We start from the raw sequence: 17693 nt of genomic DNA on the forward strand, positions 1-17693 counted from the left end.
TTTTAAGAATTAGATTTTTAAATTGTATTTACCAACATATAGACAAAAGCTAGAAACTTTCTTATCTGAGTGCAACTATTGGGCATAAAAATGTCAATATTTTTATAATAATGTAACTAAAAGAGCGTTTCATAGAATCTGAGACCTGTTTAGACCTTGCAGTCTAGTATGATTATTTTCACCTTTTTTAAAATACAGAGGAAAGTTTTAAAATGGCAGATTTCAGTCCTAATCCATCTGTATTTGAGGTGTTTCAGTTCACAGACACCATTAAGCACATTTCAGCCACAGAGAGAACTGCAAGCTTGCTGGAGGATCAGGAGCATTTATTTCCCTTTTCAGTCTGCAGTGTTCTATCCACAGTCTAAGTCAACTAACAGCATTTATATATCTGCCTTGAAGGCAAGTTGTGTATTTTTTTAAGACGTGGATCTTTGCAGGGCCCATGGAGGATCTTTTACTCATGGCCTTCTTCCAGCTACAATTGAGTAGTTTAAGGAAAGGCAGAATATTCCCTTTTGAAACTGGCCTTGCTTATAATCTAGGACCATTAGAGCTCCAGAAATTTAATGATTCTACCCATCTTTGTATTTCTTTTGCTATCTGATAGTATAATATCAAAGTGCTTCAAGACTACACATTCAAAATTAACATGATTAAAAGTACTCATTAACATGTATTAAAATACATTATGTCAATTCCAGCAGAAAACCCTCTGTTAGCTAAATTGGAACAACTCTCATTAAGTGAGGCAGACTTTCTCCAAGTGCACAAGGAGTAATTACAAGCTTGAAATGGGAATGACAAAGCACAAAGTGGGAAATTAGACATTAACACAAAAAGCATCAGCAAGATGAAAAAGAGTCTATATCGGCATGTTGTGCTGGAAAGTCTGAGAAACATGACTTATCTCACTAAAATATTAATATTGCTTTACTGTTGATATTTCCAAAGGAGCATCCCCTACTCCACCACTGTTCAGGCAAAGTCATGACAAATGCAAATGCATCCCAGCCTCTCCTTAGTCATCAGACTACCCATATTCAAAGCCCCATTCATCTCAACTTTGTCATTAATATCTCTCATGGCATTGCTGTTTTGACAGCACTTTCCTTTGTGATACCACAGACACCGTGGAAGTGGCTGTCAGACCAATTACACTGCCTGGAGTTTTTCACTCTCTCTACCATAAACAATATTACTGAAGCCCAGCAGGTCACCCGAAATCCAGGCATAACCCTCACACTCAGACAAGCAGACAGCATGTTCAGAGAGCTGGAGTCAGCGCTTTGGAGCACAAAGCCAACAGGCCCCTCATAAACTCTCAGAGAGGAAGTATTAACAAGGCAAGGTCACATTACAAAAAGATTAATGCTGTGCCAAAAATAGCTCTAGATCATGATGACACATAAACAGTTTGCATAAAGAACAAACAGTAGGGAACAACAAGCTGTGAGGCTATAATTCAATTTAGGAGTTCTGGTAATAAAACAAAGGAGAACATTACAGTTCAAACAGTTTGTGTACTAGTACCCTCTGGAATTACTAGAATTACAGCTCCATCATTTCAGACGTGCCACAGATCACAGTCTCCCTCACCAACATATCCTGTCCCCACCACAACATTTGCTGACCATGCCCCCTGCTTAGCTGCATTCAGGACTGTAGAGCAGCTCTCAGATCAGTGTAGGTGTTCTCCTGCCACGGGAGCATGAGTTCCTAACTGGCTGTCCAGGGTGTATCTTTACTACCAGCTTGCAGAAAGCCTAAGTGAGATGCTAGAGCCCATGATAAACCAGTGATGAAACACTGAGTAAAAAACATCAAAGGAATATCTGCATAACTAGAGGGAGAGAGAATCAGAGTACTGTGACTGCTGGGAACCCAGCAGCCAGAGCTTAGGAGGAAAGCCTGTGTTCACTAATGTTACAGTGCATCAGGAGTGGTTTGACTGATCTTGGGAGTCAGGCTTTTTTTGGTCCAGAAATTCAAAGGTCAGGTTAAATGCATAACATAACTGGTTGAATATCCTATGTGATTCTTCTTCCCCTATGTGGGTGTCTCTATATGATTTTCCTATATAACACATATCTAGTACAAGCAGTACTGTGCCTAATCTAAGCACCAGATGGAATTTTGTCTACAACTTGTGAAACATATATGAAAACATTTTCCACTTTAAGCCTTGAGCTGTCTCCTCCTCTCCTTGCTGCCACAAAAGTCTGGCTCTACTTTAAGTTAGCAACTGATCTCAATTCTTATTTTTTGGTTTAGGCAAGAGAAATAAAGCAAACATATTCTGCTCCTTTGTCCTTGTGCTCATGATTTTTACAATGCATGTTACCTTCCAGAGTCCACAAGGAATATTGAAGATTGGCAGACTATTTCCAAGTTAGACATCCACTGCAGGAATAGTAACAGCAGCCAATTCATTCAGGTTAGAGAGTGATGCTTTAAAAACATCAATGAAGAAAGCAAAAAGAGAACGACAAACTCTATGGAAGGATGTTAAAATTACTTAGAAAAATACAGATCCTTAAAGACAGACACAAGTGCTTTCAGGTAAGGTGGGCAGAGGCCTAATAAACAGATGGGTTCCCATTAGGAAAAGATCACTCAGCACCAGTGAATATGCTGCTAATTTATTTTCACTTATTAGATTGTTCAGAAAGGCTGTTAAGTTTCTCCAAGATTTTTTCAGGGATTGCAAGCATACGTAAAACATGAAAATCACCACAAAGAAACTACCTGTTCTTGTTTACTGGAAGAGAAAGCCACAAATTGTGCAACCCTACGGAAGAATTATTTAAAAAACCACACTCTCAGACCTTCCACAAAGGTAACAAAACCTTTCTTAAAGGTGACCATGGCCATCTAAGAAGTCATTTGTCATTGGCAAATCAAATACATGGCTGCCTCTTTTTTTTTTTTTTAATCACAGCTGACACCCAGCCATTTCTGAAACTGAAATTCATGCAAAGCAACTACAAAGGTTCATTCATTGCTAATAACAAAAAACACACTGAGGACACCAAAACCAACTAAAAACACAACAGGACACCAATTAGGCTGATTTAATGACCCTTGCATCACACTAGAAATGTGCCTCCTAATGTAATTGCCAGACCAGGTCTTTAAGTTATGCCATATGCAGTGGTTATTTCTGTTAGCTGGTTAGAAAAAGGGCTGGAATTGGAAAGGACATGAAGTGGCTCCAGAGGCATAGCTGATGAGCAGATTGTGAGGACCAGGGAAGAAAGCCTGGAACAGGCAGAAACAAACAGGAATTTTCACAGGCCTAAGGCCATTTGTGTTTGGCAGGAACCAGCTTTCTAGTAAAGACTTCATTTCACATAAAAATGTGGGGGTTTAGGGATTACTGCACTTTGCCAGTAGGAAGCAAATAAAGCCCCTTCCTTGTGGGAAACTATTCTTATAAACAAATTCTTATGTACAGGCTTGTACCTGGAAAACAAAGAAAAATTTTTATTACCACTGATTTCTAGTTGCAGTCTACACAGTGCCAGTGCAGACTGCAGCCCCACTGAGACACATCCCATTTCTTGCATTCACCAAAATCTTAAAACATTCTTTGCTTCTGGAGGAAAATAAGAATTGTGCAAGTGCTCCTTCTCACCTTGACAATATTACATTATTACCATCCTCGTCACTGTCTCATTTTGCTTCAACAATCCCCGTGATTAAATGCACAGGAACATACCAGTTGTACATTCTGGATTACTTGGCTCCAGTAAATAACAGCATTTGCCAGCTATCACATACTGCCACTTATGTACCCTTTTCTCAGCTGATTGCAATAGTGACTAGAACAGTAAGTAACATTTTGCCCTATAATGTACTGTATTCATACCCATAACAGAATGTAGTAGAGATTTCTTTTTGCTAAATATGCATTTATGTGCTTTTCTTCTCTCTTGTGCATACACACAAATGCTGGCAGGTGAGCTATGTAATTTTTTAACTCTTCTGAACTACTGAACTGTATACATCAGTGACAGTTATCCAAGTCACATACATCAATCAATCACAATAATTTTTTATTAATATTTGTTTCAGTGACATTTCAAATATTTTTTTTCTCCCTGAGCAATCTTAGCTTGCATGTCATCTCATAGTAATTGTGATGAACAGCAGATGGAAAGAGGTAATACAAAAAGAGAAATCCAATTTTGTACCCCTTCTAGGTAGAAATTGTAGAACAAATCCTTATGTTATTTTCCTTATGCAGTGCCATATTCTCTATGCTAATTTTACAGAACAAATGGTCATAATCCACTTTGTATCATTACAAATGCCTGATCCGTAAAGGAGATGAGGGACTTTAAAATATAAACCACACAAGAAGAGAGAAGCAAATACCCCAAGGACAAGCAGCAAAATGGATTCCCTGGAGGGAGCAATTTTGCACCAAGGTGGAGCTGTACTGGAAATACCGAGGATATTTCAAATGAGTACTTGCCTAATTGCACTGTTGGTTCCTTCCGGCATATTTCACAATATGTGCAGATACATTCAGAGGGAGTAAAGTATTTATTGATTTTGGGGTTTAAGCTGACATAAAATTTTGAGCATTTTTGTTTCTTCACACAAAAGGCCTCAGCAGTTTTCAGTTGTAGCAGGTGCACCTCCCTTCCAAAACTGCGAGAAATTATGATGTTCCAGTTTTCATATGAGGGGGCCTGGGGTATTGGATGCTTCAGATCAGATACTGGGTTTTCTCTGTCTGTGAGTTAGAGAAATTTTAAATACTGTTCCCATTCTCATACACAATTCTTCAGCAATATCTTATTCCAACTGTAAGATCCAGATCAAATTAATACACGAAGGTTTCTGCCACTCTCCGACTTGTCCTGGCCTCACTCTGCATTTTTATAACCAACTTCAGTATTGGAACATCCAGCTGCTAACTCATGTGAGATCAACCATTTGTCAGATATGTTTTATGTTTCGAAGCATGGCTGCCTTTTCTTTCGAGCATAGCTATTTTACTTTTTATTTCAAGTTTGCTATGTTTGTCCTGTTTGCCCTTGTACTGTGGTCTTCTTTGCCCAAGGGGTGCAGATGGGATGGCAAAAGGGGAGAAGGGCAGGGTCTCCACATAACCATGGACAGTAGCTCAACCCAGGGCCAAAGAGCAGATCTGTGCCTATGAACTCCACTTCCCAACACGCATAAGGTGTTTAAAGGTGTGCAATCATCTTAAAACAGAGATGACATTTTAAAGGAGTAGTGACCATGTCTATATGATCTTACCTTTGGCTTTGCTTTTAATTCTACGTGTTATATATTTTACTGAATTGGCTAAGAGAGCATAAAGAGAAAGATTATTTAATAGCAATTTATCACACAAATATATACACGAGCCTACACACACATTTCAAAGCATCTTCACTTGTTCTAAAGTCTTTGTTTGACTTACCCACACGGCAAAAGTGTCAGTATGAAAAATGGCAAACTCCTCAAACATCAGCTCTTTGTATTAGTTCCAACACTGATGACAGCAGCTAGTCTTTCTCCCAGTCAGAGTCAGTGACCCAGCACCACTACGGAAGTGTGACCTGTTATTCCATTGTGTTTCGTGCCCCATGAACAAAAATGTCAGCTCTGCTCTGACTGCAAAAATCTTTATTACTACTGATGTATGAGAATGGGCTAAATGTAAATTTGATAAACAGAACCTAGGTAGATTTCGCCCTGTGAGACTTCTGGCCAATAGTAACATATAATTACAGATTAAACGCAGTGGATCTGGAGATTAACAAGAGAAAGTAGGCATGGATGCCTAAAGTAGATATATTTTTTTCTCTACAGCACTTTTCATATTGTGGCCACTTTCCAAGTTGCCAAACAGGTTGCATCAAACGTGGAGATCATGCTCCTGTTCAGCACAATGAGAAGTTACCCCAAAATATTACCATATCACACAGGCACTCTATAAACACCGTGAAATGAACTCCTCCTAAAGAGTTTATGAATGGAACAAAAGGTTGGAGAAAAAAAGAAGATGCCCAATGGAAACAATGCAGAGATCAGAGCAGAGTTTATGTCTGCTTGACTTCTGGACCACTGCTACACGTAAATCATACCTCTCCAAACTCAAAAGAATTGAGTACATGTGGATGTACAAGGTCAGCGTTCTATAAATTCTCAGATTCAGAAGCAGAACTGCAGGACCAGCAATTTATAGGCAGCTCCTGCTGATGTTTCTAATTGCTATAGTAGAAATTACGTGCATTCTTCACAGCAGTAGCATGTAAAATCTCTTCTCTTTTTCATCTGCTAGAGCTCAGCTAGCATACCTGTTCATGGGGCTCATTAGCATGTGCTACAGATGTTGGTAGATAACCTTGAAAAAAACATAAATGTGGTTGAGCCCTGGTCTCATTTGTTTTGCATAGTTAGAACTTGTGCACTTCCTTCAAGCTATACCTCTCAGTGGGGTGTTCAGTACATCATCTCCTGGAGTTTGGGGCTGGCTTGTTTTCTTAAGCATTTCTTCCACAATTATTTGGCTTACAGGCACAGGAAAGAATAACCTTCTGTTTCTGCCATTTGCCTACTTGTATCTTTGGTGGAGACAGACATTATCAGTAATATTTATCTTAATGTCCAAGTAAGGGAAACATGCCCAACAGATGCTTCTTTACCATTTTTAAATAAGCTACATGGTATTTGAACAGTAAGTAAGCATGCTACAAACATTTATGAGCTAACACTGTCCCTTCCCACAGTCCTCTGCCTCCTTAAAGCCATTTACTCGTCAATTATCCTAATTCACCTTAGAATGAGAAACTAATAAACCTCACAGGAAGACAAGTCTCTTTTCCAGAGCATTATAAATTCTTGATCTTTCTTTTAAAGTGAGGGTCAGGACTGAGGAAACTTGTTGGAGATGAAAGAGCATTACAGGTGTCTGCCTTCTGTGCATCTGTGATACACAAAACTTCATGCTTAACAAATTTTCCCACTTCACAGGAATAGGGAATGGACTTCCAGCAATCGGGTTCAAATCATGGCATGTTTTTCCACTAAAAGATCAAGATATACTTTCCTTCCTGTTACCTGGATTGCTATCAGACAAAGCTCCCACATAATAAATGCAATCTGCCTCTTCCTCCTAATTCACCCTGGACCCTCAACTGGAGTGAAGGATCCTGATTCATCTGTGGACGTGTGTTACAGATGTCACTTAGGGCACATGCTGAGGATGAACACCATTTAACAGTCCCTTCAATTGGAATTGCATTACCATCATATTAATTCTGATCAGTTAAAGGGTTTACGTGGCATTCATAAGCCACTGGTTCTGTTTCTCTGACTGCACGTTCTGAATGTGTGGACTACTGCTGTCAATGCTCACAGAAGAGAGCCCAAAAAGCTAGTCTTACAAAAGTCTGAAGTCATACACAGCTGTGTGAACAGGACTGGGTTTTCTTTGGCCAGGAAATTCTCATTAACTTTGTAAAACTGCATAAAGAGTGGAATATGAATTGGATCTGAACCCTCAAAACCACATAGGTTTGTTATTATGGTCAGAATGACTTTAATTATTAGACCAAAGGTCCAAAATTGTAAAGGAATACATAAAAGTACACTTCTCATCCAGTCAGTTTTATAGATAACAGAACATATTGAGATTGGTGATAAGAGAAATTCTTCCTTTGTGGAACTGAATAAATGCCAGCATCACCACTGCATTTCAAATGATATTAAGATCAAGGTAATCCAGATATTTTTGATTAAGCCAAACCATTAGCAGTACTTCTCCTAACCAGCTTTTCACAAAAGGAAATTCTCCAGAAATGCTTTGAAATCAGACATCAAAGTCAGGGGAAAAAAAAAAATAAGACATTTTAGAGCACTAATAGGAAACACGCAGAAAAACCTACAAAAACATGTCATTCTATCTGTTGCTGCCACGTGTTTCACAGTACTGTGGGTCAACCAGCACAGCACATCGAGTCCTGTCCAGGCTTCAGGGAGTGGGGAACAGCTGGAGGGTTTTACCTGTCAAAAGAAGGCTTCTCTCCACAGTCAAATGCATCCTGTAGCTCCTTGACAAGATTAGCCTGCCCAGGCAGTCGGAAAAGGCCCTCTTCCCTCAGCCCCCGCTGTCGGATAAAATCCACACACTGTTCCACCAGCATAGGAGCCAGGCGGTTCCCATAGCGCTTTTCGTACCGGACAGTATCTTCCAGCTTCTGGCCAAAAATACCTGCACCAAAAAGAAAGATGTGACTTGGCTGAGAATCATAAAAACATCTGAGGGGCCTGTGCCTTCTACTCCAACGCACGCAACTTACATGTCATTTAAATGTGTGGACAATTTATGTCCTGCTTTCTTAAGAATAAAATGCTTAATTTCACCTTTGACACTCTCACAGAAATACAGTGCTGACATATTTTATAAAAATGCCCAGAAACACTATTTAAATAAAACACTGTCAATTGTTTGCGAGACCATAAGCACATGAAACGTAGAAAGAACACAAATAGGATTTTCCATCACAAAACTTCTTATTCAAAAGAGATGAATATATACATATAGATATATATCTCCATCTTCTTTGGTTAATGCCTATTTATCTATTAAAAAATTAAGTACTTTCTGTGTGAGTTTCAATGGGCTATGAACATTATCTTTACACATTGGGAGGCAAAAGATTTATAAAGATAACTCTGGATTTTGATCCTACTCAACTAAATTATTAATTTTTCAATATAAACAAAGATCATTCCTATAACGTCTTACCTATTTCATTATCAGTGTCTGCTTTAGCAACAATAAATTCTGTGTGCAAAGAAAAGTGTCTGATATGAAAGGTGAAATGTGTCAAGATGAACTGCAGGAAATCTGCATTCATCCTTAACCTCATGAAGAGCATGGAGGTTTTTCAACAGAATCAACTTCAACTCTGATTCAAGGGTATCATTGCCAGCATTGGAAAGAGAGGTACTCATCATAGCTTATTTTGCCTCTCCTTTTCAAAGTGCAGAGCAGGCCACCACAGCATCACAATAACGTTCAGGCATGTCATCTGTGATGGAAGGTCTCTCTTGAGACCATCATTTGCTGAAGAGTACTGGGGCTGAAGCAAGGTAATTCAATTTCTATATATAGCAAGACAATGAATAGTTCTAAGGCAGTCATGATCAGAATCTAAAGAGCAAATAACTACCTCATTTTCCAATGATGAACACTATGAAGTTAAAAGAAAAAACAAAAAGCAGTAAGTCAAATTGTGTCCTTTACTGAGCACACAGTTCCTGCTGGCTTAAAAATTTTCAACGAGAAGAACAGAGTTGGTTTTGTTTGCTTTTTCCAAAGAATGCCCAAAGTTGAGTTAGTCAGCTTTTGATTTTGACCCAAAAACTTAATTCTCCCATAAATTACAACTGCGTGGCTAAGTGTCCATGAGCTAAAGGAGCATCCTTCGGGGTAACCTTCAATGCATACATTTTTCCTCCAACAGAAAGGTAACTTACACCTCAGTTGTAGGGGGGACAGCTGCCCTGCCTATGCTCCAGGATGTTATGGCAAGTGTCAAGGTGCCCACACTGAAGGTCTGAGGTTTGTATTTAAAAGCAATTACTTTTACTGTAGCCCAGGAAATAACTGCAGAGAGTAACTGATGTCCTGCTAAGACATCCACAAAGTCTCTTGAGATGCTGAGCAGCATATTTTGTGATTTCCATGGTACCCACACTTGTGGATGCCAAAACCAGCAGTAGGTAAGCGAATGAACATCACACAGTCGCTCTTTATTAGCTCATTTTTTTTCATGTTGTACAAAGCCCAACAAGTAGCAATTAAAGAAGGAATTTTTGACATTTCAGAGTGAGTCAAGCTTGGAAGAATACTGACTGATGTGGTGTCCACAAAGTTCGGGCTCTTCAGGCTGGTAGAGGAGTTAAAGCATGTTTTCTTATTTCTTACATACCTTTCTAGCCTCCTACAAACTGCCTAGGGGGATGGGAGGAGTATTAATTGAATTCAGGTTTCTTGTATTTGTCTGAGTTAAAAGTTGCAGCTGGTCAACACAGAGAACCTTTAGTCCTTCCAGTTGCTAGACCCTTCTGAAAGCAGGAGAATTAAGAAGGACGGTCCACTGAAAGTCAGTTAAGGAATCTGTGTGATTATGGGAGTTTGGGGATTTCAAAGTCCTTCTTAATGTATGAGAAGGCTGCTGTTCAGTGCCCCTCAATTTGTACCTTCTCCTGGCTGAACAAGCCCCACTTGCTCTGCCTTTCCTCAAAGGGCATGTCTTCTAGGTCCTGAGCACCTTAGTGATCCTTTGCTCAGCTCTCTCCAGTATTATTTCCACTTCCTGGTTTTGGTGGGGGGTTTTTTTGGTTTTGTTTTGGTTTTTTAAGTTCACGATATTTGGAATATGGTCTAAAAAAATGCTAAGCAGAGGAGGTTAATCACTTCCCTCCTTCTGTTAGCTGATACTGCCCAGACTGCTGTCTAATCTTGCTTGCTGCCAGGTCCACTGCTGGCTCGTGTCCAGCTTACTATTTGCCAGGGCATCCAGGTTCCTTCTTCAGAGCTGCTTTCCTGGGCTTATTCCTTCTTAGGTGTAGGACTTGGCCACCCTACTCCAGCTTATTCTATTAACATACAGACTTGAGCTTCCTTTCAAGGGCCCATGAGCTCTCTTGGTTTTAAACACAAGGGGTTTTGCCTCTTTTCAAACAAAATACGATAGGATATTCCAGTTATACAATTACAATGTATGTACAGTTACAATTCCTGCTCACTGACAGTACAATTAGAACAAGCCTGGCTATACTTCTCACCGTGCTAACTTTCTTTAATCAGTAATGTGCATATTGCTGCTTAAATTTGCAAATTGCTTTGGAACTCATACTAGTAATGACACTGCAGTCAAAACACATCACTTTCTATTAATATATTTTTGGATGCTGCCTTTTTTTTTAGTTTGTTTTTAAAATGGTTTTCAAAGCATATCTAATAGATACTTAATAAAATCAGAACAAGGCTGTTTCGTGCAGTGGAAGCAAAAAACCTTCATATATTATTATAAGTTGCTGATGTACGACAACATAAAATGCACTGAAGACAGGTTGCAGCCATAAAGTATTAAGATGTCTGTAACTAGAAATAAACACTATTTTTTAGGACAAATAGAAAGTAAGAAGTGATTCACATACAGAAGCTGACAAAGATTAAATACACGGATATGACAAACTTGGTTCTGCATTGTAGCAGAAAATTACACGTGTTGTAGGAAGAAAACCTTAATAAAACCTATATCTGAGGGAAAATAAAACCTGATGTGATAGAGAGGGAAAAAAAGTAAGTCCAAATCAGAGCCTAAAATTTCCTGGTTCTGGTCCCTTAAATGTAGACACTGATTTGTTTCTATTATTGTCTACAATAAGGGAAGTTGTAAATGAAGCAATTTTCACTGAGACACTTAAAATACACATAGCTAGAAGTGCCTGAAGGAGAGACAGAATAACTACAGCAGTTGTCTCAGATTTAACAGATTTGATTCAGATCCTACACAATCCTCAGAACAGTTGCATCAAGTCTGGCCACAGATATACTTTCCCAGGTGGAGGAGTAGGTGTATGCCCCATATCTTCACATGGCAGAGAAAGCCTCAGGGACTTGGCTTCCCATCTGTATGAATGTTGATAATACCATATTTACCTCACAGGCACGAGGATCTCCACACTCAGCTTTGGGAAGCTCATAGCTAATGTGGTAACTCTGACAACCATGCAATAACCTAAAGTTAAGACCTTAGTCTCATGAAAAATCACCATGTGACACCTTGAAGTCACCATTTACTACTCTCTTCATTCTCCGATTTGTTTGGCACTGGAATTTATCTTAGGAAGGTCTGAGTTTGTGCCAAAGTATAGACTGAACTCCTCCAAAGGAAGTATTCCTCCACCTAACAAATGCAGAACACTGCACCAGGCAGCACTTGGCCAGGAAAGAAATCAGTCATGATAAGCCTGCCCAAATATTGACTTGAAGTTACAGACTTGCTGATGCCTTATGGCAAAGGTACTCTGTTGCCAGGGGTAGAAGTGGCAGAAACACAAGAACTCTTCCTCCACATCATGTTGTCAGAGCTTTTACCTTGCTCATCATCTTTTTAGCACCTGTTGGGTTTTGCTTTAGAATAAAAGCCCTGTAAAATGCACTTTCTTCCACTGTCCCTTTCTAACGCTTTTATCCCCTCTTATGTCCCAACTAACTACTACAGACATATTGCAGATGAGCATTTTATGAAAGTTCAGATGTTGACCATTAGGAAGCAAAGGCAATGCTGTGAAGAATTGTGGTTGCAAACGTACAGTTACCTTAGAGGTTGGCAGAGACAACGATGAACACTATCAGCTGTAACTAGTAACTACTAGCACCTCATTTAGGAAAGACAGTCCAAGTTATGGAGACTACAACTTAACCAAAATCACAGAGATAATTTCTGTTTTTTAAAAATGTATAATGATAATGCTGTTTTTTAAAAGTAAATTTTCACTACAGCAACTAAACAAGAACATCTCTGTGGAGAAGGAAATAAAAGAGAGCCCTCATAACTCATGTTGTAATCCAAACCCAAGTTCTCTTCCTAACTCTCAATGTCTCCAAAATCCAGTATGCACAGATGCACAAGAGCTGACCTGTTGTTTGGTTTATCCTTGGGACAGGGTGCCAGAGGGGAAACAAATAAATCAACAAGAAACCATGAGATTCAGCATAGCAGCAGCTTTGCTTCCCCATAGCTGGTGGAAGGCTGGAAAATGTACAGGATTCCAGTTCTGACCAGTCATTAGATTTAATCAGCAGAACTGCTTTCTCAGAGAGCACTTGTAGGTCTTTAAAGCTATATCCAATTAAGTGAAGATCACGCATAACATCAAAGAGGAAAATCACATGCTAGCAAAGGGCATGCTGAGCAGTTATTCATTAACTAGAACATTCCCGTGGCAGAAGTTTTGTAAACATTATGAGCAACTGGATTTCCATGCTTAACAGATACCCAGGAACACTACGAAAGACTATTTCCAGTGCTATATGCAAATTCTGCACATGTCTACTCAGAAGTTGTGAAAGCACTGTGGTATTTTTTATGGTACATATTCACAGTTAGAGTATGGTTTTAAAACCTAAGCATGCTACTAGTCAATTATTTCCTTAGCTAACTGAACACAGGCAGGGTTCACATCTCAAGTCTCTGGACTTCTGATTCAGGAAGAAAAAAGGAGAAGATCAAGGTGGCTGTTCTGCCACCTTGCTCCCTAAAGAACAGCCCGAAATAAAGAATATCTCGAAAAAGCCCACCTGCCACTCTGGCTCTACCACAGCACAAGTACTTGGTGAGCCAGAAGATTTCAGGGAGAAAAAAGCACTGAGGGCTGATGCTTTCACAGAAGGCCCACACCTGTACGTGTGTTCTCCCAATGTGCAGCAAAGGATCCCTGTCCTTCCAAAATCAGTTCTGATTTTATGGGCTATACTGATCAGAAAGGGCCAGTTAAGGTCAAAGGAAATGATCTCAGCTTAAGATCTGGATGAGAATTTTAAGCAGCTCTCAATCTCAATCAGTAATTCACTGACAGTGAAAATAACAGATCAGATGAATGGCTTTCAACAGCAGGGCTGTGAACAAAGGTCCTGGAATAACACAAAGAAGTGGCTGTCGTGGGCACATAACACCTAATATGGAGTTTTAAATTATTTTCTATCAGCTTTCTGCTCAGATGTTCCCCAGAAGTAAGTGCTGTTTTGAGTGGATCCAAGGCAGGGAGTATTTTCTTCTCTACAAAATTTTGTAATGTAGAGGGGAGGAAAAAATCTCACCAAAACCAGCAGCAGCAGAATTTTGTTCCTGCCTGAATAATTTTCCTTCTTTCAAGCCTTTTCCTACCCCATAGTCAGTGTGATGCCAGCAGTAGAGAAGACAAGACAAATTTCTGCCCTGGAGTTTAAAATATTTGCACACTCAAATAACCTGCTTAGGAAAAACAACTCTGAAATAAAAGTAGAACTAGATTCAGGAAAGGAAAGAAGGCAATTTTAAAAACTTCCCTGGGAACTTATCACAGTTGATCACATCAGGCACTACTTCTCCAGCCACAGCCAATGCCACCTCCTCCTCCAAAACTCTGCCCATGCAAATTCACCATTCCACTGAGTGTTCTCACCACTGCATGCCACCCTCAGATACTGCTTTCTCCACTTACCCTGCATGGTCTCTCCAGAGGTTCCTGTGGTGGAACTTAACCAGAGAGCATCTTTTCCACACTGGAGTTTAAAAATGCTTGGCTCTGTCTCTGTTCAGATGCTGCCCTCTGAGCACTGACTTCTCCTACGATGTGACCTCCAAACAAATCTGACAATTAATTTTCTGGTGCCAATCACAATGGAAATTTGATCTGGATTTCCAGGAAGGGTTCTACACCTGGTCTCATTGGTGAAGATCATGACATATCTCTGTGAACAAAAACTGTCATGATTTCCTTCCCCTTCCAGTGACTAGCCAATGATTTTCCCTGGTAATTTTATTTTCTGCATCATGTTGCACAGTTTAGAACTAACTAATCTGCTTTATGAAAGTATGGAGTAGGTTTGCAGAAGGCTAGTTTTGCCTTTTTTTATATTTAAGTACACAATCTGCAAATGAAGTTATAGTAATTCTGTATGCCAATTAATAAGACAGGGGTAGTTATCCTAATTTGTCTGTGCAACCTTAATGAAAATCCAGTTAATGTTCATCTTTCTGTTGACTTCGGCAAGACAAGGACATAGTGAAACATATGCCCCCAGCATTCTGCAGGTCTGACCAAGGGGCCTTAAGACAACAATCTTGACAGAAATGTATATAAGAAAGCAACTGAAACATATGACACAGAGAGGAAAGCAAATTAGCAGCATCACCTCCATCATTCTGTCTCTGCCCCCAGCGCTGCCGCTTCACTAGGAGTTTTAGACACGGACAGCTTCCGTGTCAGAACATACGGAGAAAGAATCAACAGCTGAAGCTCTTCTTGGAGCAGCTAAGGCTGTAGCTAGGCACAAAGGCAGCTGTCTGCAAAATTATCAGTTAATCCTTTATTCGACTTCCAAACATTTCTCAAATAGTTAAGCGTATGAACTGGGCACAGGCAGCTCTAATTCACACCAACACCTTGAAATGCAGTACACACGAACATCCTCCTGGCCAGTCTCCAGCAGGACGGAACTCCAGCAATCAAGGGCCTTGGGGAGGGGGCACAGGGGGCAAACAGCTTTCAGTGCTGTCTCAGCTGCAGTTCTGCAGTGAGCCCCTCACTGGTTGTGATATCTCGTTTCAAGACATCGCCCCTGACTGCCTGCTCACACATCCCTCAAAGGCAATGACGTCACCACATCACTACTGAGGCTGGTGAGCAAAGAGCTGCACGGTCTTGCAAAAGGGTAAATGGCAGCATGAAGGAACAGTTGAGAAAGGAGCAAGAGAAGATGACAGAATATGTGCAAGCTCTGTATAAAATAATCTCTCACACTTCAAAACAACATGACAGCTTAGCCCTTTCACTGGCATTTCTCAGTTCAGCATCGCTTCTAAGACAACACCAATGTCCTCCTCTTCCCCTACACAAAGTTTTTGTCCTTGTCACAGAGGCAGTTTCTGCCCACCCATCTCAAGTGCTGTGGCACCTTACCACCACTTGTCATATCTCTTTCTTAGACATGTGTTTCCCTCACAGTGCTTCCAGCTGACATATTACAGAATCCAGCCTCCGCTTTGCCCTCCTTCCCTGAGTACTGCCATGCTCTGCTTCAACAGGAGTATGTGCAATGCAGAAGAAAACTGGCTTTAAACACCTCCATGCAGCAGGTGAAAAGGCAAATGGAGGCTGCAGGGCAGCACGATGAAGTGACAGTGCATCACTCGCAACAGGACAGTGCACTGTAGGGCTACACTTCAATCCATCAGAAATCTCCGAAACCAAGGACTCGGTCTTCTGCACAGAGGAACATTTATCATGTTGCTTTGGTCCCTTCTCTTCTACCCCCCTCCTACTACACAAATAAAATGCAAGCAGAAACTCTTTTTCCTGATGTTCTGCCAAGACAAACAGGCAACTCAGAGCATCACAGGTCTGATTCCCCCAGAGCTCTCACTTAATTCTGCTCAGAGGCACTGCAATAATCTTGTCTCAAACCACCTCATTCCAGCATTCATAGGCTATTATGTAGAGGAGACAGTATCAGCTGGCCAGCTACAAACAAATGAACAAAGAAGTAAATAAATCATTCGTGGAATGTTGGCATCTGCATTGTTTCATGTCTTTTGTTTCGGTACTCTCATCTGCCCCTGCACACACATCCCCCTTGACTTGTAAGAAACCACGGCTTTCCTAGCAAAGCAGAACGCAGTGACAGAACGGACCTACCTTTACGGAAACTAAAACACCGCTTAATTCTCCTATAAGTAGTTTTAGGAATGAAAGGAGCTGCTGCTAAGGCACCTGGGCTGCGGACTCCAGCATTTCTGTCTTCAGGCATCATACAGGCCAAGCCCCCACGTCCCTCCAAAGCTCTCCTTTACCAGCTGCATCCAGACGAAACACCACGACTGCTCATCGTTACTGACTGCTGAGGAGTTCTTATAATAGTGTATTTTCCTCTGGAGCTAGCAGATTTGTGGTCTTCTAGATCTTGGGTAGGGCTCGAAATGATTTTAATGTTCTCTTCCCTGCTTCAATTTTGCTTTGGGGAACAATTTCCTTCCATCTATTTCCTTTCGTTTCTTTTATTTCCTGCGGTGAGACAACTGCCTATTATGCAATGTCACAACAAAAGAGTTTTAGCAAAAAGATGTATCTCCCATTCAAACAGAAGTGCCTGCACAGACGGAGGGGGAGAAAGACCTCTTTCTCCCTGCTGGAACTGGGGGCTGAGCGGCAGAGTCTCTATTCCACAGGATAAGGTCAGCACTTTGCGGTGTTCAAGGGGAAAGAGAAGAACAATACCAAAAAGGCCACTGAAGAATCCTCCAGGATACAACACTCCTTGCTGGCACCCTCTATTTCTGCAACCAAGAAGCAAAAATAACAGCCCCTTCGCCCGAAAAGCTCTTTGTCCATAAGAGATTCCTTTCAAAAGACCTTTTATACACCCAGCTCCTCGTGTGATGCTCTCGTGGGCTTCTCGCTCGTTTTATTGCCTTCGAACTACCAGGAGCTCTCACGGGAGAGGCGCGTCAGATGCGGCAGCAGCGCATCTTCGCCGGCAGGATCCCGGGGAGCTGCTGAGGAATACGTGCCTCCAGACGGGGATGCGGTGGTGGCTCGCTCCCTCCGGCCCCTGGCCAGGCGATGGCAGCCCGGCTGCCGCCGCTGCCGTGTGCGTGCAGCAGGTGCGGGGGAAGGACGCGCAGGAGCCGCCGCAGCGCAGGTTTCGCTGCTCCTCCGGGTGACTTTGAGTTGACTTCAGGCGGCTGTCATGTGCGGCTGCTGGAAAACCGAGCGGGCTGTGCCTGGCTCCTGCAGGAGGTGCCAGACCTTACACCACTAGCCCTGCTAAAACGCTCATGCTCCTTCTTCTCCCTCCCCCTTAGTTGCAGGCTCTGTAAAAAAACTGCCTTTTTAATCTAATCAGGAAGGGAATTTCATGTGCAAACAGGCATTGCATGCCCTGCCTC

General features: G+C 41.2%; 1 protein-coding gene across 7 annotated transcripts in view; it reads right to left on the bottom strand.

Moving 5' to 3' along the window:
- Positions 1 to 17693, bottom strand: part of ARHGAP24 (Rho GTPase activating protein 24) — an 84841-nt gene that overhangs the window by 16951 nt on the left and 50197 nt on the right. For 5 of the 7 annotated variants that reach the window (XM_017820083.1, XM_017820085.1, XM_017820084.1 and 2 more), the window contains exon 3: positions 8029 to 8236. In XM_017820083.1, the coding sequence (XP_017675572.1) occupies positions 8029 to 8236 (208 nt within the window). Of the gene's footprint in view, positions 1 to 8028; positions 8237 to 16443; positions 17361 to 17693 lie in introns of those variants that run through there. The other 2 variants (XM_017820088.1, XM_017820082.1) reach the window with 2 other exon arrangements.

This window comes from Lepidothrix coronata, unplaced genomic scaffold (assembly GCF_001604755.1).
Source record: "Lepidothrix coronata isolate B3197 unplaced genomic scaffold, Lepidothrix_coronata-1.0 Scaffold79, whole genome shotgun sequence".
Taxonomy (NCBI): Eukaryota; Metazoa; Chordata; class Aves; order Passeriformes; family Pipridae; genus Lepidothrix; species Lepidothrix coronata.